At 40.8% G+C, this 24,494-nt stretch overlaps 1 protein-coding gene across 1 annotated transcript in view; it reads right to left on the bottom strand.

The window, feature by feature from the left end:
- C1QTNF7 (C1q and TNF related 7) overlaps positions 1-22,405 on the bottom strand; it is a 108,085-nt gene extending 85,680 nt beyond the window's left edge. Inside the window, exon 1 of the mRNA XM_005554497.4 lies at positions 22,187-22,405. Coding sequence (XP_005554554.1) covers positions 22,187-22,199 — 13 coding nt within the window. The 5' untranslated portion in view covers positions 22,200-22,405. The remainder of the gene's footprint in view (positions 1-22,186) is intronic.
- Positions 22,406-24,494: the final 2,089 nt, after the last annotated feature.

Raw genomic sequence — 24,494 nt, 5'->3', positions numbered from 1 at the left:
CTAGTGTTTCTAAGTGCAAGAAAATTATGATGTGCCTTATGAAGAAAATACATGTGTTAGATAAGCTTCGTTCAGGCATGAGTTATAGCAGTGTTGACCATGAATTCAATGTTAATGAATCAGCAATATATATGTAAAATAAGATGTTCTTAAATGTAAGCATATGTAAAACAAGGTTATGTAATGATCAGTTGCCAAAAATATGACCAGGGGCTCTCATGAACCTAACTCTTTATTTCCCTGGGAGCAATGGTTCAAATTCACAATGACTTTATAGAACATAACAACTGTGAATAGTGAGAATTAGCTGTATGTATTTTTAAAAGATTGATGGGTTAGTTCTACCCATAGAACCTAATTCTTAAACACCTGGTCTCCCAACCCAATCCCAAAGCCATGGCTGTCCAAGTGGTAGCCTTTGAAGGCCTTTTATGTGGATAGAACATTGCTGTTACACCTGCCAGACCCTTGATGGATGAAGCCAAAGCCAAGAATATCTCTAGCCATAGACAGCAGGGATGATGCCACCACTCAGGTCTAACTCTGCCTGGACAGGGTAAGGGGCTGTAACCATGCCCCTCCTTTCTGTCTAGAAAGTCTCCTCTTTTCCTTACCATGTCTAGGAAGGCTGGGAGTATGTACTGGGGCTTGCTTGTGTTCATCACACACTGTGAAGATGTGTCTCTGGGCAAAGGGCCATGCTTCAGAAGGGAAAGGAGCCTGCTCGAGCTGTATTCCTGGAACTGGAAATCAGACTCACTCTTGACAATCTGCGGGTAGACTGGTCATCGAGGGTTCTCAAGGAGTTGAAAACTCCAGGGATTTTGATCGACAGCTTCTAAGGTCCCTTCAATGCTGAAATTTTAAAGATCTCATAGTCCATTTCTTATATTAACATTTCCTTTGAGCACCCTGGTTTTTGGGAGAAAACCTCCATGGGTTTTAATTCAATTGTGGGGATGTGGCATCACAATCCCTTGGAAGTATTTGGGATTGACACTTTTATTTAGGGGGAAAGGGGTCTGGGATGCTAAGTGTCCTACAATGCCCTAGAGAGTTCTACATAAGGTAGATTTGTGGCACTCAAAATTCAAGTAGCGTGAATCAACTTCTCTTTTATTTGTACCCATTGGGTTCCCAGAGATTCTTTCCACCTCATTTTACCCTGAGGGCCAGCAACATAATTTATGGGACCAGAACAAAATGAAAATGTGAGATACCTTGTTTGAAAAGCCAGATGCCTTTCGCTTTTCCTGTGGTCTCTTTTGTGACTTGTCATAGTGTTTTCTATTTGCTATTTCATGTAACTCCCATGGGCACAAGGATACTGGTTGGTGAGAGCAGACGCTCATAGGCATTGGACCCTGCCCTGCAATTTGGCTTACGGAATGTGCACACCTGACCTTCCTCATGCCTGTGCCTAGCTAGCTGCCCATTGGGAATAGAAGGTGGCAGTGGTTGCCGGGCAGGAACAAGGGAGCTGTCTGAAAGAGGAAAGGAGAGTCCAAGCCCCTGGTACGTGCCCAGTTGTCCCACTTTACTTGCAAAACACAAGTGCAAAAATGCAACTATTGGAAATTTCAAGACAGTGACCATAGAGCATCAACTGCCATGCCTGGGACTGCTTGTGAGTGTTATAAGCCCCTTCATCCTACTCTGTCCACTCCTAGCTCTAGGGTCAGACCTAGCCTAGATGCTGTAGCTTACCTTGCACTCCTCCTCCACACTCCTTGGTCCTATTTGTCTCCTCTGCACCTTTTAGGAGGCACTTACACATTGCCATGTCTGTGATGAGTCATTAAAATGTGGTATGTCCTCTAATAGTCAGAGCCTGGCTTCTTTTCTTTTAACCTCCTTAGTATAGAACATAATTTCAAGTTGCATAAAAACCATTCTGTATGGTGAAGGGCAGGCACAAGAGGCAAACTTTAATTAAGCCTTAAAAATAACCACTGCTTCATGAGGCCAGCATCATCCTGATACCAAAACCTGGCAGAGACACAATGACAACAAAAAATTTCAGGCCAATATCCCTGATGAACATTGATGCGAAAATCCTCAATAAAATACTGTCAAACCAAATCCAGCAGCACATCAAAAAGCTTATCCACCATGATCAAGTCAGCTTCATCCTTGGGATACAAGGCTGATTCAACATATGCAAATCAATAAATGTAATCCATCACATAAACAGAACCAATGACAAAACCACATGATTATCTCAACAGATGCAGAAAAGCCTTCAATAAAATTCAACACCTCTTCATGCTAAAAACTCTCAATAAATGAGGTATTGATGGAACGTATCTCAAAATAATAAGAGTTATTTATGACAAACCCAGAGCCAATATCATACTGAATGGGCAAAAGCTGGAAGCATTCCCTTTGAAAGCAAGTGCAAGACAAGAATGCCTTCTCACCATTCCTATTCAACATGGTATTGGAAGTTCTGGCCAGGGCAATCAGGCAACAGAAAGAAATAAAAGGTATTCAAATAGGAAGAGAGGAAGTCAAATTGTCTCTATTTGCAGATGACATGATTGCATATTTATAAAACCCCATTGTCTCAGCCCAAAATCTCCTTCAGCTGATAAACAACTTCAGCAAAGTCTCAGGATACAAAATCAATGTGCAAAAATTACAAGCATTCCTATATACCAATAATAGACAAACAGATCTTTCACAATTGCTGCAAAGAGAATAAAATACCTAGGAATACAACTTAAAGGGATGTGAAGGACCTCTTCAAGGAGAACTACAAACCACTGCTCAAGGAAATAAGAGGGGACACAAACAAATGGAAAAACATTCCATGCTCATGGATAGGAAGAATCAATATTGTGAAAATGGCCATATTGCCCAAAGTAATTTATAGATTCAATGATATTCCCATCAAGCTACCATTGACTTTCTTCACAGAATTAGAAAAACTACTTTAAATTTCATATAGAACCAAAAAACAGCCCGTATAGCCAAGACAATCTTAAGCAAAAAGAACAAAGCTGGAGGCATCATGCTACCTGACTTCAAACTATACTACAAGACTACAGTAACAAAACAGCATGGTAACAGATATATAGACCAATCAAACAAAACAGAGGCCTCAGAAATAATGCCACACATCTACAACCATCTGATCTTTGACAAACCTGATAAAAACAAGCAATGGGGAAAGGATTCCCTATTTTAAAAAATGGTGTTGGGAAAACTGGGTAGCCATATGCAGAAAACTGAAACTGGACCCCTTCCTTACATCTTACACAGAAATTAACTCAAGGTGGGTTAAAGACTTAAATGTAAGACCTAACAACATAAAAATCCTAGAAGAAAGCCTAGGCAATACCATTCAGGACATAGGCATGGGCAAAGACTTCATGACTAAAACACCAAAAAAAATGGTAACAAAAGCCAAAATTGACAAATGTGATCTAATTAAACTAAAGAGCTTCTGCACAGCAAAAGAAACTATCATCAGAGTGAACAGGCAACCCACAGAATGGGAGAAATTTTTGCAATCTATCCATCTGACAAAGGGCTAATATCCAGAATATACAAGGAACTTAAATTTACAAAAACAAACAAACAAACAAAAAAACCAAACAAACAACCTTATCAAAAAGTGGGCGAAGGATATGAACAGACAATTCTCAAAGGAGACATTTATGCAGCCAACAAACATATGAAAAAAAGCTCCTTGTCACTGGTTATTAGAGAAATGCAACTCAAAACCGCAATGAGATACCATCTCATGCCAGTTAGAATGGCAATTGTTAAAAAGAAAGGAAACAACAGATGCTGGAAAGGATGTAGAGAAATAGGAATGTTTTTACACTGTTGGTAGGAGTGTAAATTAGTTCAACCATTGTGAAATACAGTGTAGTGATTCCTCAAGGATCTAGAACCAGAAATACCATTTGACCCAGCAATCTCATTACTGGGTATAGACCCAAATGATTGTAAAACATTCTACTATAAAGACACATGCACACATATGTTTATTACAGCACTATTCACAATAGCAAAGACTTGGAACCAACCCAAATGCCCATCAATGATTGACTGGATAAAGAAAATGTGGCATACATACACCATGGAATACTAGGCAGCCATAAAAAAGGATGAGTTCATGTCCTTTGCAGGGACATGGATGAAGCTGGAAACCATCATTCTCAGCAAACTAACACAGGAACAGAAAGCCAAACACTGCATGTTCTCACTCGTAAGAGGGTGTTGAACAATGAGAACACAGGGACACAGGGAGGGGAATATCACACACTGTGGCCCATCATGGGGTTAGGGGCTAGGGGAGGGATAGCATTAGGAGAAATACCTAATGTAGATGGCGGGTTGATGGGTACAGCAAACCACCATGGCACATGTCTACCTATGTAACAAACCTGCATGTTCTGTACATGTATCCTAGAACTTAAAGTATAATATTTAAAAAAAGAAACTGAAAACAAACAAACAAACAAAAACCATTCCAAGCCTGGACAACTTGGTGAGACCCTGTCTCTACAAAAGAATAAAAATATTAGCCAGGCATGGTGGCATGGGCCTGTAGTCCTAGTTACTCGGGAAGCTGAGGATTGTTTGAGCCCAGGAGTTAGAAGCTGCAGTGAGCTATGACTGGGCCACTGCACTCCAGCTTGGACAATGTAGTGATACCCTGTCTTTTAAAAACAAATCAACAAACAAAATATTGTTGCTATTTTTTGAGCATTACAGAGGGCTTGGAACTGGGCAAAGGGCTTTTAGGGCTTTTGTTAAAGCTGCTGCTCCAGCTTTCTACCCACCAGTCCAACCCACCAGACCTCTCCAAAGACCAGCAACCACACGGTTAATGCCTTGCATGGCAGGGGACTTTCCTCACCAGCTCCAGCCTCTTTCTGATTGATGGACTCCTGTGCACGTGATCTCAGTTAATTCCTACCATCCCTTTAAGAGTTGTCTTTATAATCCACATTTTTTTTTTGATGAGAAAAGTAAGCTTTGGAGAACATGCACAACTAGCAAGTGCCTGAATGGTGGTCTGAGCCACCTCTCCAGTGGTTTCACCATGCACGATCTCAGTATCTGTGACAACTTGCAAATTGCTAGTCCTTGTTAGCAGACTTGCAGCAAAATTGATCCGCTGCTTAGTTTGAGATTTAACACATGATCCATATTAGTTGCTATTATTTAAAAATTGGGCAATTTCACATAGAAATCTCTATTTCTGACTTCTATGGCAGCAGATGAGGGGGCAGTAGCTGGTGCCCTCTTCATGTGAGTCACATGAGGTTTACTTCCTCAGGTCTTCACCCAGCCCACAGCATTCATTTGCATCTGCCGCCTGGCTCTGCCTGCATTGATTTATGGTCCTGCTCACTGCTGTATCAACTCCTTACTTTGAGTAAGATGTTGTCATGTACTATTTCCTCAGATCCTCATGTTTCTATTACTGTTCTGCAACTGAGCAAACTTGTCCAAGGTCACATGGCTAATGAGTGCCCTCAGGTTGAATCCTAGTTCCGTGGCACAGCCTTCTTGAATTTTTACAACTGGTAAACAGCCTGGACCCATTAATCCCCCAAAGCGCACCCTGGCTAGGATATTCCCAATGCAAGAATCCTGTGGTGAAACATGCATATATGAGCAGGAATGGGGTGAGGCAACATGTCTAAAGAAAATTGTCCTTAAAGTATTGGCCAAGGTCAAGTGAACCCTTCCCATTCTGTTTTTTTTGTCTGGGAGCCCATAATGTAAATTTATGTCTTGTAGCATTAGGAAAAAAAAATCTTACTTTTTCCCTCTGATCACTGTGTCTTTGCTTCCTGAGGTCAACATGTGTGTAGTGTGGGGCCTCTTTTATCGTGTGTTCTTCCCTGGAAGATTTCCTGGAATTCACTCAATGTTCTCATGACATTTCCACATCAAAGGCCAGGGATTTAGACCATCCAATGTGAACCACATTGGGCAGAGCACAGGCAGCCTGGAGATGCTGCTTCCTCTAAATGGCTTTCCGGAACCCAGAACAGAGCACAGCCGAGCTCAAATGACACGCAGAGCCTCAGAACAGCCATGACCCTCAGATGTCATGGGATACTTCTGAGGAGAGTTCCCCATCTGGCCTCCCCACGTCCAGTCCCTCCCCTACACATGGTCAGCTTCGTCTTCCTAAAACTCTGCTTTCCACATGTCTGTCTCAATCAAAAACCTTTGATGGAATCCCATTTCCTTCAGAGTAAGGTCAAAATTGCTTCTCCTGTATTCTTTTATCCAACCCTTTACCTAACTACTTTCTTTCCAGAACATTCTTCACTGACCAAACAGGGCTACTTGGCATTCACCAAAGACTCTGTGTGAGTCTTTCCTTTCCTGTTCCCAAATTTACGCAAGTCCTCCCGTTCCTTCAGACCCTGTTCATCCTTCTGTCCCATGAGGTGTGAGACCTCTGAGCCTCATGTACCCTAGTTGGAGAACAGGTTTCGGTGAGGACTAAGTGCGCACAGCCAGCCTTCCACACAGCAGCCTTGGGGGAGAAGGTGGCGCCTCTTCCCTGAGATCCATGAATATTGCAGTGCACCTTGACTGAAACTTTAGATTACCACAACACAATTGCTTCCAATTTTCAAGGATTAGAATAGATCAGGGCCTCTAGAGTCATTATATGATAAATTTCTTTTTTAAAAGTCTTCAAAGATTCATAAGTTCATTAATTTAAACACATTTTAAACAAGGAGTTTCAGCCTCATTTTCCACCTCATATCTTGCCCTACATGCTTGCCGTATTGTCCAGATTTTTTTTTTTTAATCTTCCTCAGCCTCTCTTTCTTTCTGGGTGAAATGGAAATAATACCAACATTGAGGGGTAATTGGAAGAATGACCAAACGAGTTAGTTGTCCCACTCCCAGTTAGGACCCAGGGCACAAGCCAGACACACAGTGCACACTAAGAAAATGCCTCTCTTGACACAAACAAATGGAAGAACATACCATGCTAATGGATAGGAAGAATCAAAATTGTGAAAAAGGCCATACTGCCCAAGGTAATTTAGAGATTCAGTGCCATCGCCATTAAGCTACCAATGACTTTCTTCACAGAATTGGAAAAAAGTGCTTTAAAGTTCATATGGAACCAAAAAAGAGCCCACATTGCCAAGACAATCCTAAGCCAAAAGAACAAAGCTGGAGGCATCATGCTACCTGACTTCAAACTATACTACAAGGTTACAGTAATCAAAACAGCATGGTACTGGTACCAAAACAGAGATATAGACCAATGGAACAGAACAGAGCCCTCAGAAATAATACCACATATCTACAGCCATCTGATCTTTGACAAATCTGACAAAAACAAGAAATGGGGAAAGGATTCCCTATTTAATAAATGGTGCTGGGGAAATTGGCTAGCCATAAGTAGAAAGCTGAAACTGGATCCTTTCCTTACTCTTTATATGAAAATTAATTCAATATGGATTAGAGACTTAAATGTTAGACCTAAAACCATAAAAACCCTAGAAGAAAACCCAGGTAATACCATTCAGGACATAGGCATGGGCAAGGACTTCATGTGTAAAACAGCAAAAGCAACGGCAACAAAAACCAAAATTGACAAATGGGATCTAATTAAACTAAAGAGCTTCTGCACAGCAAAAGAAGCTACCATCAGAGTGAACAGGCAACTTGCAGAATGGGAGAAAATTTTTGTAATGTACTCATCTGACAAAGGGCTAATATCCAGAACCTACAAAGAACTCAAACAAATTTACAAGAAAAAAACAACCCCATCAAAAAGTGGGCAAAGGATATGAACAGACACTTCTCAAAAGAAGACATTCATACAGCCAACAGACACATGAAAAAATGCTTATCATCACTCGCCATCAGAGAAATGCAAATCGAAACCACAATGAGATACCATCTCACACCAGTTAGAATGGCAATCATTAAAAAATCAGGAAACAACAGGTGCTGGAGAGGATGTGGAGAAATAGGAACACTTTTACACTGTTGGTGAGACTGTAAACTAGTTCAACCACTATGGAAAACAGTATGGCGATTCCTCAAGGATCTAGAACTAGAAATACCATTCGACCCAGCCATCCCATTACTGGGTATATACCCAAAGGATTATAAATCATGCTGCTATAAAGACACATGCACACATATGTTTATTGCAGCACTATTCACAATAGCAAAGACTTGGAATCAACCCAAATGTCCATCAGTGACAAACTGGATTAAGAGAATGTGGCACATATACACCACGGAATACTATGCAGCCATAAGAAAGGATGAGTTCGTGTCCTTTGTAGGGACATGGATGCAGCTGGAAACCATCATTCTCAGCAAACTATCGCAAGAACAGAAAACCAAACACCGCATGGTCACACTCATGGTGGGAATTGAACAATGAGATCACTTGGACACAGGGTGGGGAACATCACACACTGGGGCCTATTGTGGGGAGGGGTGAGTGGGGAGAGATAGCATTAGGAGATATACCTAATATAAATGATGAGTTAATGGGTGCAGCACACCAACATGGCACAAGTATACATATGTAACAAACCTGCACGTTGTGCACATGTACCCTAGAACTTAAAGTATAATATTAAAATAATAATAATAATAAAAGAAAATTGCCCTCTTTCCTTTCTTCTGATGACTTTTATAACCAATTAGGGACATCAGAGATGGTAGCCTTGCCCACATCTTCACAGGCTCCCTGGACCGATTTGGTCTGAGACACAAGTTCTATTTGAGGTATTTGTGTTTTATGGGTGTGTCACATGGCTCCTCTGAAATTTTTGTTAGACTAGCTTTTGAAGAAAATCTGAAAATACGAGCTGAAAGAAAAATGCTCAGACAATCCTCCCTTTTATGGGTATGTTGGCAATTTGTCTGTCCAAACTAAACAGTCTCTGTTATGGTCTTACCGAACTTGATTCCTAAAGAATCTGAAACTTGTCCTGGAATGAACTTGAGGGCCAGTTTCTTTTAAAATACAATACTATTTTTTTAAAAAAGGCAACACAAAATGTCACTGGCTTTTTAAAGTGGGGATTGCACCAGCAATTTCCAAGATTTGAGACCTTTTTATTGGGAGAGAAAATTTTGCTCACTCCCCCATCTCGGTACAAAGGATAACTAATTCTAATAACTACAGTCTGCACACCAAATGGAAATCATCTCATTGACACAGATTATGCAGCTATTTGGAGCTAATATGATATTTTTATTAGATTTCATTCTTTTCTAAGCTAATATTCCAGAAATCAAAGCAGCCGTCTGGATCATGCATACCTGGATATATTAGGAGGAAAATATTGCTTGCAAATGGACACTAATCAGTTTTTAGGAGTAATCAAGGATATGGAGATTTGATTTCAGCAAAGAAGATGGCCAAATGGGCTGGCGTGTGTGAGATGATTTGGCAGGCAGCAGTCGCCAAGGACTACGTGTCCAGGGAAGGAGGAAGGAGTTAGGCAGATGGTGGAGATGAACAGTGCTGAGAATGGCCATTTCTGCCCAAACCCCAATTGCCCTTAGTGCAAGATGCTGCATTCTCTGATTCATGTCAGTTATGAGCAATCCTGATTCTGGCTGTTCCTCCACTACCTTACTGAGCATTTGTGTCAATGATGGCAAATGTCTTGTTTTGCCCACCCAGCAGTCTGTGAAACAATCTGAAACTTGCTCAAGCCCTTCTGCAACCTGAGGTTTTAGCTGCAGCCTCTGATACATTTTCACTTTTCATTCATTTTATTCAGAGGCCATGGTGTTGGGACATTATCTTTCAGCGCACAGCTTTTGTCATTTTACAGGTTTTGGAGGGGGCATGCAGCTCTGCAAGGATTAAATTTTTGTGTTGCATCCATGGTGGCAGACTGAAAAGACTGTGGGTCTTGGGGTCATACAGATCCAGGCTTGAATCCTGGTTTTGCCACTTAATGACTTTGGACAAACTGCCAAACCTCTCTGAATCTCATTTCCTCATCTGAAAAATTTCCTTGTTCTAAAATGGGAAGCAGTCATTTTATAGGATTTTTGTGAGGATGAAGAGACGTATTTAAATGACATTTGACACACAGTGGGAAATTTAATCAATGGCAGTTAAAATGAAATAAATAGTGAGGTGTAGAGCTGCAGCTTGGGCATATTTGGTCAAGATTCTCTGATGAATCTGAACTCATCAGATGAAATCTACTGGGTAGAGGCAAAATTTTCTCATCATTTTCCAAAATTTAAATTGCAAACTTTCAAGATACAGTAGATGGACCTTTGGTTCAAATACGCTTAGGCCTCCCATACTCTAAAAACAAATTATGTTGCCTTGCTAACTCCTCAAGCTATCTTCCTCTCTCTTTCCTTCCAGATTGTTCTATGTTTGTTGAAGGACTAAGTAACATTTAGTGTAGACTTTCCCTAGCCACTAACTCCTTCCTTTCACAGCCTGACTTCTATTTATTCAACTCTCCTGAAAAGCCTCTGCAAAGTCTAGAAAGTTACAGACATCCTCACGCTGTTCACACAGTATGCAGCCTTATCAGCTCTGCAGCTTTCCACACCATTGGCCACTGTTTCCCCTAAAACTGTGGTTCTCAACATCGGCTGCATATTAGAATCCTCTGAGGAGCTTTAAAAAAATTATTCACACCTGAGTTCTACCCCACAGAGATTCTGATGTAATAGTGTGGGCGCCGCTTGGGCTTTGGGACTTTTCCCTGGTTGATCATTAAGGTGCAGCCATGGTTGAGAAACAGCTAAAATTCCCACTCTCCTTTATTTATGTAATATTGCAATGCTCTGTTTCTCCTACTTGCCAAATGGCTTCTTTCGAATCTTTTTCAGGATCTCAGTCAAAACTCGTTTAGGATGTTCTTTCGAGTAGTAAAAGATGCAAATCTTATAATTAAGGCAACTTTTAGTTTTAGTTGTTACTATGGTGTTGTTAAAGAAAAGCTAAAATGTGTGTTTAATTAGAAAGCTTACCTAATGTATGCTCATGCTAGATGGCTACGGAGGAGAAGAAAAGGGAGGAAAGAAGGAAGGATGAAAGGGAGGGAAGAAGACAGAAAAGAAAATCTTATATTTTATAATTTTAACAATACTCTGCATATCTAATGCTTTCTTTTCTGTTTCACTTCCATAAAAGAAACAGCAATTTTAATATTAGCTATGATTTGTAGAACACCATATTATCTCACTTAATCCTCACAAAAACTCTAATGAGATGGATACTATCATCTTCATTTTTTATAGCAAGGAAATGGAGTTGAGAAGTTGCCCAAGGGCGTGAGCCTGGAAACTGAAGGCTGGGATTTTAATCCAGGTTGACTGGGACTTCAGAGTCAGCCTACATTTTGCTACCCCTTTGGATTAGAATCCTAAGTAATTAACATCAAATCTTGGGAAATTACTTCAAACATCTTACCCAAAGGAGATATTCAAATACCTGAAATCAGTCTCCTATTTCCCATTAGTTTTTCTTTCTCCGGGACAGCTATCCTGAGGTCCTGCAACTGTTCTTCATGTGCTTTGGTTTTAATAGATTTCTTATGCTTGGACACCCACACTCTCTCTGGTTCAGCTTGATAATGGCCCTATTAACATGTGGTGTCCCTAGTCCAATATAGCAATGACAGTCTTAGTCATTAACCAACTAAGGAAAAGGGCTGGGTCAAAACGAAATAGAGAATTTGTGTGGTGGTTAAATTTCTATGTTCAGGAGAAAGTGTTAGAAGAAAAGGACTAGATTTCCACTGAGAGGGAGTGGCCAGAGATGGAGAGAGGAATTCATCTGCAGATCTCAGAGGTCAGACAATGGTGACGGGGGGAAGAAAATGAGTAACTTTACAGGGGAAAGAAAATGAGTAACTTTAGGAAAAAGTGAAGAAAGATTCAGAATTCTTTTTTCCTTCCTTCGTTCCTTCCTTCCTTCCTTCCTTCTTTCCTTCCTTCCTTCCTTCCTTCCTTCCTTCCTTCCTTCCTTCCTTCCTTCCTTCCTTCCTTCCTCCCTCCCTCCCTCCCTTCCTTCCTTCCTTCCTTCTCCCTTCCCTCCTTCCTTCCCTCCCTCCCTCCGTTCTTTCCTCCTTCCCTCACTTCCTTCCTTCCACCCTCCTTCCCTCCCTCCCTCCCTTCTTTCCTCCTTCCTTCCCTCCCTCCCTTCCTTCCTTCCTCCCTCCCTCCCTTCTTTCCTCCTTCCCTCCCTTCCTTCTTTCCTGCTTGCCTGCCTTCCTTCCTTCCTCTCTCCCTCCTTCCCTCATTTCCTCTCTCCCTCCCTCCCTCCCTCCCTTGCTCTCTCCCTTCCTTCCTCCCTTCCTCCCTTCTTTCCTCCCTCCCTCCCTGCCTTCCTTTTAGCTAACATTTTTCTCCTACAAACCATCCAGCTGTAGCTTGATTCTGTCTGTATTCAGTGAGCTTTCTGATTAACTAAGAGTTACAGATTTCCTTTAGCAACACCCTAGCAACAGCTTCAACTATAAATTGCCTTCCTTATGAGACTTGTATTCTTTACTACACAAAACATCTTTCTAAATAGGATTTCAGTGAAGTCTGAGCACAATACAGCAGTGGATGTTCAGTGAGAGATTAATGGATGCTGAAAATCAAATAGATATGGGGAAAAACATTTGTTCCAAGGCAAGACCCGGGTCAAAGAAAAGAAAAGGAATTCATTTTCTCTCCTTTGGTCCTTTACCCAGAGCTCAAGAGAGAATACACGGGTCACTTTAAGTCTGCAAAGGCTCTGAGTCTGGCTGCCAGGAAGTGAAATTTCACACTCAATCATTATAACCAGATTGGTCCTTGTGGTTCACATATTTAGTTCCTCCTCCTCCTCATGTCATGGCTTTGCTTTTCTGTTTCCATTTAAACTGCTTTATTTTGCATATTTCTTTCATTTTGCCTCAAATGCTGTGTAGAAAGAGCCAACTGAAATGTATGCAGTTTCTACTATATCCCCGGCACTGTGCTAGGCCCTTCGGTTATCTGGGGTCATATATAATGCAGAAAATAAAGCATAAATGTAAAGAAAAAAAGAATTTAGAATGAGTGGGAGGTGAGTGTACAAAAAAGATGAAGAGAGAGGAAAGGGGTGTGGATTCTCCGTAGAAGGGGCCAACGGGGAATGAAGATTTAAATTTTCCAAGAAGAGCCTGGAGAATCATTGTCACCCCAATTTGCTTCACTCTGGGGAAATGTGCAGAAATTTACATTTTACATTTCCTCCTCCAGTCCTGTGTGGCAAGAGACTCAAGGAGACTGGCTCTGTTGGCAAGGAGATTACATATTCTTTTAAGTATGTGTCACTTCTAACTGATGGCAGACTTTGGGTCTCATGTGTAAAATAGGAATAAACCTAGTACCACCTTCTAGGGGTGTTGGGAGGATGGAATGAGGGTTTACCTGCAACTATGCCTTCTGTGTAGTGAGTGTGCTCTGCTGTCTAGTTTTACTGTAGAGCACTGTGCATGCCTGTGCATGTTGATTTAGGACATAGGTGTTGAATGACAAAGGCTCTTGAGGTTTCCCACACAGCAAGAAAATGGTAATTCCTTTTATGTCTCTAGATTATATTAGTTTGAACCATATGACATTGGCATTTCTATAGGTCAAAAACAGCAAGGATTTTAAGAATAGAAGCATTTCACATAAAAATGTCCAGATGTATGAGTTTTCCTGAAAAATCTGAAGACCTGGCCCCAGTGGGCCATATTGCCCCAAGGACACCATGCATTGCAGTGACTGCCCACTTTAGGTAAGGCATGCAACCTAAGTCTCCAGGGTCTCTGCCCTGCCTATTTACTGATGGGCATTTCCTGCTTGGTCTTGCAGATTTAGATGAGAGCCCCTGACTTAGTGTATTGCCTGGAGCTACACTAATGTCTTGCTGATAACATATCCCTGAGGAATGCTGGCAAAGGCATGAAGGCAGCAATAAAGAATTGTGTGAGCAAATGGCAAGTACAAATCATTCCAAACCAAACATCCCAGGCCTTGAAAAATCAAAGCAAGCCAGGGAGAGGCAGTTTGGACTTTGCTTGTCACTCTGCTTTGACAGCATTGTGGAAATACTTTCATCTCCACTGAAATTTTCTCCTTTGACATGTTTACACCCACATGCAAATCCATTCACTAAGTATTTAGTGTGTTTTTATTCCTTTTGCTTGTACTTTTCTTTTTAATCCCCCACTGGATATCAATTTCTCCATGGAGAGGAAATCCCCCATAGCAAAGAGGCAAAGAGAAAGATTAGCTGGCCCACCAAATATATGGGGCTCCTAAAGTAACTATCTTCTAGCTTGCAAATATAATATCTCATTTAATACTTCTAATGAGTCCAGTGGAACAGATATATATTAATACCATTATCAATGATGAGCAAAGAGAACTAGAGTAACTTAACCGTGATCACACAACCAGAAAGGGCTAGGGCTGGAACTGGCACTTTTTAGTTAACTGTGAACTAAAAGAGGCTTTACTGAAAGTTTAAGAAATACTCTCAATGTTTTACTTGGTCTTTTTATGAGATGGGCTTACTAGCAAAACTGATGCAAATTTAGCATTAAGGAAAATAGTGTGTTTAGATCAGAGAGGGTAATAGTTCCATACTCTGGGCTGTCAGGCAATATCCAGGGTACAGAGGCCCTGGAAAACATCTGATTCTCCTTTAGACATCACTAATTGAACTCTGTACACCTTCTTGCTAACTCCAGATTGGGTTCAGATTCTTTTCAGTACAGGGCTTCAGGCAGCCACTATCCATCCCAGAACGTCCATATGGAGTTGGCACAAGTTGTGAAAATCATCTGAAATTTGGTGAGCAAGTCTGGATGTCTGTTTCAAGAGGGGCACGTATATCCTAGGTGAACCACAGGGTTTCTGGGGAAAGTCCTCCCTATAAGCACAGGAAGACCCTGGGAGAAGGCCAGGAAGGCAGATGATGAGAGTCTTCAAGCATTTAAAATGCCAGAGGAAAGATGACTTTTTCTTGCTACTTCTAAAAGCAGAGCAAAGATCAGAATGTGAGACACTAAGATGGATCAGATTCTGGCATAATAAAGAACTTTCTGGTGACCAGTGGTGTATTAACGGAAGGAACGGCCTTATGAAGTATGAATGTTTTGCTGCTGCTGGCATTGAAGCTGAAGGTGAGATCGGTAGCTTGGATAAACTCTAAAAGTCTATCTGGACACCATTCCATCTCAGTCCCAAGGACAAACAGGAGGACAATGAACACATTTTTATTATATTTAAGAGCCTGGCACATAAATTGTCTTCAAGAAATGGGAGTCTTTCTTTACATCTCTAGATTATATTGGAATCATATAAAGTTGCCATTGTTTTGCAGGTAATAAAGTGGTTGAAGGTTAGAAACTTTATACATTCACATAAAGTCAAGAGAATGAACTCAGATTCCTGTTGCATAAGGAAGAAGGATGCCCAAGAGACAGTGAAGAGTTTACTACGAGTTGGTACTGGGAATATAGAGGAGAGTGGTAGGAACAGAGATGGACAAGGAAGGCAGTCAAGAAGCAGCTCCTTCAAAGGCTCCTGGGGCCATGTCAAGGAATATGGTCTTTATTATGAAGGAAAGGAGGGAATGCTAATAATGATCTGGAAAATTGATAGATACAGCTGTGATGAAATGGATTGGTAATTCTGATACATTCAAAGAATCCCTTAATAAGATTCCACTGTGGTCAAATTAGATTTTTAGAAAGGAATGGGATTAAAATGACTTCATAAAAAGTCTTTCTACATAATTTAATGGTGCAAGAAAGAAACCAGAAAAAATTACCAATTTAAGAGAGTAAGCTGTTTGGGGCATGTTAGCTGTTGGAAAGGCCACCAATGAATGTTTTTATGACAGCTCTCAAAATACTGTCATAGTATGTATGGTAGGATGTGTTTTGAGGCAACGACATGAGCCATGGCTTTATGTCACTGGTAGCACATGAAGGCCCTAAAACTGCCAATATTTAATACTAATCTATAATTAGTCTTAATTAATTAGAACCAATTAATAATTCATTAATTAGAACCAGTTTTCTCTCCTCTACTTGGAGACGGAAGACATACAAACATGTATTGAAGTTTGAGCTGTCTTCTAACCCTCTAGCCTTAGACAAAGTACTTTATTTCTCACCCCACAACCTTGCGGATGAGCAGTGAGATGGGGTAATAAACCATTCTTTGGGTTCATTACTATATCTAACAAAGCCATACTAAGTTTTCAGCAAAATAAATTTCATTAAGAAATTCTCTATTTAAAATACATTTTAGTTGGAAATAATGACTGAAGGATTAGTCAAAAGTAGAACTCCAGATCGCTAAATAGAAAATTAAAAAATCCTTTCTGAGAGTCCTGGTGGCAGTGTGGAAAGGGTGCAGGTTTTAAAGACCGGCATTATATAAGTTTAAACATCTGCTCCCTCTCTTAGCATGTATAGGATGTTAGGTGAGCTACTTACCTCTCCTCATCTAAACAATAGGGACAAAGAGACAGTATATATAAAGTCACAGCACACAGTAGGCACTTAATAAAAAGACACTATTAATCTGATTATAATATATGCCTTCTCTGGTGGCAAACTGAGTAACTTTGAAGAAGCCGTTTTATCATCTGTTGGCCACCTATTTTGCTGATGATTATTAAACACCTGTTTGCTGGGTGGCAGAATACCTTATTTAAATATTAATTTATGTGTTGTTTTTCACCTCTGCCTTATCATTTCACAAGTGTTGCCCAGCCTTCTGTATTTCCTTGCTTCAAGGATTTTGCAGAACAGGAAGAGGCTTATTGAAAATAACACTTGCTTTCTTTTCAGAAATTCCAAGCCCAAGAGTATATGCTGGGGAGAGGGGAATGAGACACTCTTGATGGGAGGTTTTCTCACACCTGGAAAGACTGGGGGTCGGTGAATCTGTGAGAAGTAGAAATGGTCACCCTGCCTGGCTAGACCTCAGAAGGGAGGGCTGCCTGGTCCTGCTCAGACACCAGGTTCTTGGCCTTGACAGTGACTTCTAGTCCCCAAGCAGGGCTTGAAAGCAGAATCCACAGATTCCAAAGGGAGAGGTCATTTACGAGATAAGACTGGGCATAATTGGTGTGAAGAAATACCTCCCAGGATTTTTGCCTGACCTTAGTGTTAAAGGTGGTGGAGGTAGGAGCCTAAATAATGTAAGAAACTAAAGTTCCTGCTGGCATAGACTCTATGCCAGATTTATGTTGATTTCAAGAAAATAAAGAAATAGAACATTTCTTGCAGACTTGTGTTTATAAGATTCAGACCTGCTATAGTTGCAAGGCATTGGAAAATCTAAAGATATATTTATGTCTGCTCTCTAAAAGCTTACCACCTATTTGGGAGCTGCAGAAGATCATAAGACACCTACAGGAATAACTACCATTCACAGCACTGTGAGATCCTGATATGTCAAAAACTGCAGAAAAAGTTCTCAGTCATGAGAGGTAGACAGTTGAATTTTACAAAAGGCAGATAGCCAGGAGGATGGAAAAAGTTTCTCCCAAAGGAATATATAAAAATGCACCCTCCCCAATCATTGTGTGCCAATACTATTATTATGTAATTGCTATAGCAGTTAATGCATAAAATTTTGTAGACCCTAACATTCTTTTGGAAATGTGCCTGCTTGATATGAAAGAGAAGTTTGGAACCTGCTGATTGAATAGGGAACTGTATAGTTTATGATTTCCATAAAAGTGCTTAGAGTGTTATCTTCACAGAGTGTGAGAAGTCAGAGAGACCTCAGAGGTCAACTAGCCCCTCCTACCCTTCCCATTTTACAGGGTTTAAACTGAGGCCCACGTAGAATCTGGATTTACTGAGGTCTGAGGGTTGTCATTTTGAAAGACCATTGAGATGGTCAAAGTCTTGGTGTTAATTGGGCCAGATGTGCACCTCCACTCCTTAACAGCTGTGTGAGCAACCACTGCTGCTGTCTCTTGCCTGGACGTATCTAGATTCCTAATTGGAAGTTTAGTCTCTGCCACAGCTGTGCACTGGTTACTCATTCAATTCATTGTTTTCATCACGTTACTTTCTTGTTTACAAACCAAAATGATTACTTCATTAAAAGAAAATCTAAACTTTGTGGTTTGGCATTCAAGGCTTTCTGTGATCTGATTCCAACCAAGTATTCTAAGCTTATTTCCTTCTGCACTATATGCATGCACTTTGTCTGCAGGGAAACCTTCCTGCTACTTTCCATGCTGTTCTCTCAGTCTCCTGTGCTTTTGCTCCTATTCTCCTCTCTGCCTGGAAGGCCCTTCTCACCAATCCTTATCTATTCTTCAAGGCCAGATTGCATGTTACCTCCTCTGAGGAGTCTTCCCTGGGTGAGAGATACAGAGAATCACATGGACCTGAGTTTGAAACCTTACTCTGCCACTTAGGTCCTGAAAGACTGCAGGCAGGTTACTTAATTTCTCTGGGGCTTAGTTTTCTCATCTGCTAAATGGGTAAGTCTACACCCACCTTGTGACCTGGTTGTAAGATATAAGTGGGTTAATTCTATTGTACTCAGCAGAATTCCTTGTATCTGGTAAGTGTCCAAGAATGTGACTAATTATTGGTATTACTCCAGGGACCTGTGATCTTCTTTGAACTTGCATTCACTGTGGGTTCTCTGACATTCTAAATTGCAATATCTAATTTTGCATTTTAGATGTTGGAATGCACATTTTATTTCCGCATTCAATCGGTAGCTCCTTGAAGGTAGGATGCTGTTTTCTTCTAGACTGTCCCTATTGCATTGTCCTTCACCACAGTAGATTGTCAAACTTAGGCAAAGGCTGACTTTCCAAGTGCAAAAATCCTGAAAACAATTTGCTTTGCTGACACTTTTCCTCCCAAAAGTTGAACATAGTTAAAAAAAAAAAAAAGTTAATTTCCTTAGAGATGAGAATCCCAAATGTTGGGCTTCTGTTTCATAGAGATACAGAAGAGAATTTTTTTTTTTTTTTTTTTTTTTTTTTTTTTTTTGTGAAGTGACTGGTGGAGATTAGTACATTTCAGTTAAATCTTGGGAAACTTTGATTTAATCCTCCAAGGACATGTGACCTCAACTCACCAGGACAGCTCAACCTCACCATCTTCCAGCATGTATTGGTCTATTTGATACTTCAGAAAAAATGGTTTTGTGGTCAAATGACTTTGGAAAACATTAGATTTTAAGTAATAACCCAATCATGGGAGTCAGTGCACACATTAGCCAACTAAAACATGTGACACTTACTGAGGTAAAGAAATGGGCATTTAGTAACTAATAAGAATAGCTAACATTCTCTAAGCTCTCACTATGTGTCAGGCATTTTGACAGTAGACTCTTACACAGACTCTCTAATTTAATCCTCACAATGCCCATAGAAGATAGATATGATTACTATCTTCATTTAACAGATAAAGAAACTGATTGTTTGGATGGGTCCAAGTTCACACGTCATTGAAGGAGCAGAGCTGGCATTTGAAGCCAGATGTTTGTGACCCCTGAGCCAGAGTGCTGATGTACCACCGTGCACAGTTTTCAACATTCCCAAACTTGCCTGACCAGGATATACTTTTGGTTATCCTCCTATTATGATAATAACCCATGAAAGTGCTGTTCATTGCAAGACACTTGGGGGAGTAGAGCTCTGCCACGCCCAAGCTACTTGGCTTATGGGTGCATCCATGGTCTTTGCACCTCTGTGCCTTTGCCCGCCGGGCTCTGCCTGGGAACCCCTGGCCCTCTTGGCTCTCTCATGATATTTTACTCATCTTTCAAGGTCTAGTTCAAGTACAGCTTTGTGGGACGCTTCCTTTGATTTCAGCAGGCTGATTTGCAAAGCCCCTCTGTGTTCCTGCCATCTTTCCTATGCTGTTTTTAATGTTTGGTCTGTCTTTGTCAAGGACACGTTCAAACAGCCTTGGTAAAGTATCTGGCACAGAGTGGACACTTGGTTAAGGTTTATTGATTTACCATCGTCTCTTTTTCTAGCCCATCAGCCATTGATCCCTAACCTTGGGGCATTTCAGGTCCAGGTTCACAAACTTGTGGCCCGAAACGTGGACTAAGCCTGGCTCACACCCAAAGCTAACACAGCGTGGCTGCCACACTCCCGGCAGTTCTTTGGTTAACGCTCTTGTCCCTTGCAGACCCTGCCTTTCTCTCCCAGCCTCTCGGAGGCGAGGAGGTACGATTAGGTCACTGTGGGCCTCTCTCATCAGCGCCCTTTATGGGACAACCCTGACCTGTCCTTTCCAGGGCTCTGTCCAGGTTTCATTACAAAGCCCCCCAGTGACTGCGCCTTAGATGAGTCACCTGGCTTGGGCTTCATTAGCAACCCTAATAGCCTTTTTGTTTTTGTCCTCTTTGGGGCCTTCTGGGGCTCAGGGGTGGGGCCTGGCGGGCCTGGCTTCCAGGGATGCCGCCAGCCTCCATTGGAGCCGGTGAGGAAGTTCGCGCTCCGGCTTCTCAGCAGTCACGTCATGCCACACTGTGCATTTCTCTGCCGCACCCGTCCCCAGGGTGCACTCAGGCGCCATGCAAACGCTGGCCATCCCAGCTTTCAAGCTGCCTGCGATGAGGTCATGGGTGGGGCCCCGGAGACCCCACTCCAAATAGGGTGGGGGCTTCCCCGACTGGCCTGGGGATGGGCCGAGAGGACCGGCAAGGAGACAGTAATATTGTGTGTCCAACCTGCTACTCCCTCTCTTAATGTTCTGTGGGCTGGTGTAGATAGAAGTGGAGGGGAAAAGGAGAACAGAAGATGTGGGAAAGAGAAAGATAAGGAATTGGCATTGCGGGTCACTCGCCGCCCTAACTATGGCTGGAGAGAGGGAACTGATGGTATCTCCTGATCACTTTGCAAGGAGCCGATCAAGCTGACGTCTTGGTTTTCTATAGTGTCCTTCTTACCTAAATCGCTTTCTTATCATTGAGACCATGAGGCAGAGGAAGCCACAACAGTTCACTTTATGTAACTAGAATTTGACACAGAAGGGAAAAAATATTCCAGAAACAGAGAAAGGACTGGTGTAGCAAGAAGACAGAGCCCTCTCAGCCCAAGAGCAGGGTCCCAGGCAGTGCTCACATTGCTCACCCAGGCCTAATGGGTGAGAAATTAACCTTGCTAATGTTTCTGTACCAGTGGATTTTGCAGCCTGAGGTCACCTAAATGTCCCAAACCACTCAAGCTCTGTCAAATCCACAGGGTTTTATAACCTTTGCCTGTGAGCACGCATGTGTGCGTGAAGGAATGAATGTGGAGCTGTGATAAAATCTCTGCCTGCTGGAAGAATGTGCAGATTTCTGTGACAATCTAGTTTTTTGCACCTGGAATTGTGCCTCAGAAAGATGGGAACACTGATAACAGAGACATTCTCAGGGAAAATGGAACAACACATCACATATTTATATGCCCCTCCACCTCAACCCACAAGATACTTCTCATGTGACCAATGCACAGAAAAATAAGAAAACATCTTATCCTCGCTGCTCCCTACCTGTGTATGAGGCACAATCGAGAAGGCAAAGTCACCCTATTTAGATAACATTGTCAGCCGACTGTGACTTGAATTAATCAATGTTGGGTTGAACTGTTTCATTCTCCCAGGATATATAATATCTGTAACATCCTCCCATGTCAGTTACAAAGGAAAAGACAAATGATTTATTTAACTTTTAAAAACATATTCTGCAAAACAAGTTAATAAGAAGCCATAGTAACTGCACTTAGGAGAATTTTTGGAATGATATTAAAATCTTCCTTGGGAAACATTTCCAAGTTAATAGGAGAGTCACAGCTCCGGAAGTTGAGTTGCACATAACGGGATAAGAAAACATAGATAAACTGACTTTGGCAATAAGTTAGCTTGTCACCACACACTGACAAATGCTACGTTCATCAGATTGGAGATTTTGAAGACTCCGCTTACATTTTCTGAAACCAATGGCATTTTTTATATAGTGAAAGATAGTTAAAGAGGTTCATGCGTCAAGCAGAATAGAAAGTAGGAGAACGCTCTCCTGCGGAGGTTTTCTAACCTCTGATTTATCATTTGTTGACATACTTTTTACAAGTTCCCCCATTTCTTTACAAGGAGCTTTCTTAAGTTCTCCCAGTAAATGTTTTGATGAAGGCCGAACAGGAGGTGAAAAGAGAAAAACTGCAGTGAAAATGGTAGCTTACCTTGTCTGGACATTGCTGGTATCAGACTTTCCCCCAAAACATGAGGCTTTCTTGCTTTGGTTGTCCCATGAATGTAGTCACCATTAAAAATTTAAAGCAGAAATATGTGTTTATTATTCAAAGCTGCTCCAAAACAATGCAAAAAATAAGTTGATGAAAAATAAAGTGCTCGTCTGAGCATGAGAATGCATTTGAAGCTTGGAGCTCATGCTGTTGTACGAAGTTTTGCAACTGTCTTTCTCAGTTTAAACAACCTCCCACTCCTTCTCCCAGGCACTTGCCAACTTCTATAATTTAAAGCAACTGCGATCCTTCCCATAATACTCACATTTCAAAGAGCTTAATATATACACTAGTTAAGAACAAGTAGGAGTGGGTAGTGTTCTTCTGCAATCCCCAGACTGAGGCGAATGAAAAGCAGGGGTCTCAGGTATCTAAACAGTTCTCTTTCTCTCTTTTATCCATTGCTCTTGTTACCATGTTACTTCTAGTTGCTCTGCCTTTTAAAGTGATGCCTAAAGACCAAATAGTATCATGTCACTGGAAGCAAAAAGAGTACACAGGAAAGTTTATGCCCCAACTTATGGAAAAATGATGCTGGTGAAATTATGTTTAAACATCACTTTTGCTAACACAATTATTTACATGCAATTTGTGCCTAATTTATCTGCATGAAAAATCTAAATTATTATATGCAATTTTTTTTCACAAAAGGGAAAACTGCCTAAAACGATGTTTGCATTGGTCTTATTTTAAACTTTATCTTACATACGAATCATGAACTAGAGAAGACGCTTACTTTGCAGTGTCTGTCTGTGGCTGAATAAATCTTCTGACATTTGATCTGTAACCAATGTTACAAATGTTATTATTTTTACTGCTTTCCATCAACTGCCACTAAAACACACACACACACACACACACACACACACACACACGAGCATTTGTGAATTCAAATTATAGCCAACTTACAGTGTGATCAACTGAAAATGGTGATATGAAAAATATTTGATAGTATATCTCAAAACAGATCTTGCTTAGTACCTACTAGATAACAGGTGCTCAAAAAATACTGAATAGATAAAGTATTGCATATGTTCACACCAACCAACAGTTTTGACAATTTTGGTTTGCGTACATGTTCCCATTAGAGATGGTTAATATGTCAAAGCTTGTATAGAAGTAAACATAAGACAATACATACCTTTGCCAGGCATACATTAATGAATAGTTATGATGTATTAAAGTTTCCTAAATGAATTGAAAACATCAGTTAAATAAACAGACCAATTAGTAGATAATAGAAATATTGACATGGGCATAATCTATTAAATATGTTCACCATGCAAAGTTATGCAAACAAGTTTCAGGAAACAAACCTCATTCATTATTTCAAAAACTACAGCTTCTTTTCCGCTATGTTTTCTGAGTCACCTAAAATAACTATTATGCAATGGGCAGAGGATAATACCTCTGATTTTAATAGTGCAAAGAAAGAAAGGATTGAAAACTACAAGGAAACGTTCAAGTTTTAGGTATTATTTGCTTTGAATGCAGAGAAAAGATGGAGTCTATTTTCACTCTAACTTCCACTGAGGAGAGATTTGCAGGCACTAGCACGTGTAGTGTCATAGACCTGAACTCAGATCCTGGATTTACCACATTCCAGTTATATGACCTTGGATGTATTACTTTCTTTGAACTTTGGTTTCCTTAGTTGAGATAGATTAAATGCCAATAAGTAAAAGCAACCTATTCACATAATTGTATACAACAAATATGAATTAAGCACTTTGCTGCGCATCAGGTACTTAGCAAGACCTATTGAGGAATCACTGAGATTTAAGGATGTTCATGACAGCAACTAGCCTAGCTTTTCCTGACCCATTTCAAAACTGATAATAGGCATGGGATGCTGCTCTGACAAAAACCTAAACATGGCGGCATTGGCCTCATTGTGAGTGTCAAGGGAACTGATATCAAAGGTTGGAAAGATGAAGTTCCATGTTTTGCAGTAGCTAAACATTTGGTGAAACTGACACCTATGACAGTTTGTAAGGCAATATATGCTAAGTAACCGTGTAGCTCTAAAGGAAAAGGATGGGGAGAGAATGTTAGTTGTGTGGGTTGGGTACTTTTGAGTGCATTTGGCAAAGTGTTTCAAGAATGAAATGAACTCAGGAAAGAAATAGCTAATTTATAAACAGAAATAAGAGGGAATCGGGAAAGAGTACCTACATTTGATGACTTGTAGTAGCCTACCAATTTTTTGAGGGACGTATATTGCTAAAAACAAAAAAGCCTGTAA

The sequence above is a fragment of the Macaca fascicularis genome, chromosome 5 (genome assembly GCF_037993035.2).
Source record: "Macaca fascicularis isolate 582-1 chromosome 5, T2T-MFA8v1.1".
Taxonomy (NCBI): domain Eukaryota; kingdom Metazoa; phylum Chordata; class Mammalia; order Primates; family Cercopithecidae; genus Macaca; species Macaca fascicularis.
The sequence above is the reverse complement of the archived record's forward strand: the minus strand, read 5'-3'. Positions and strand labels throughout refer to the sequence as shown.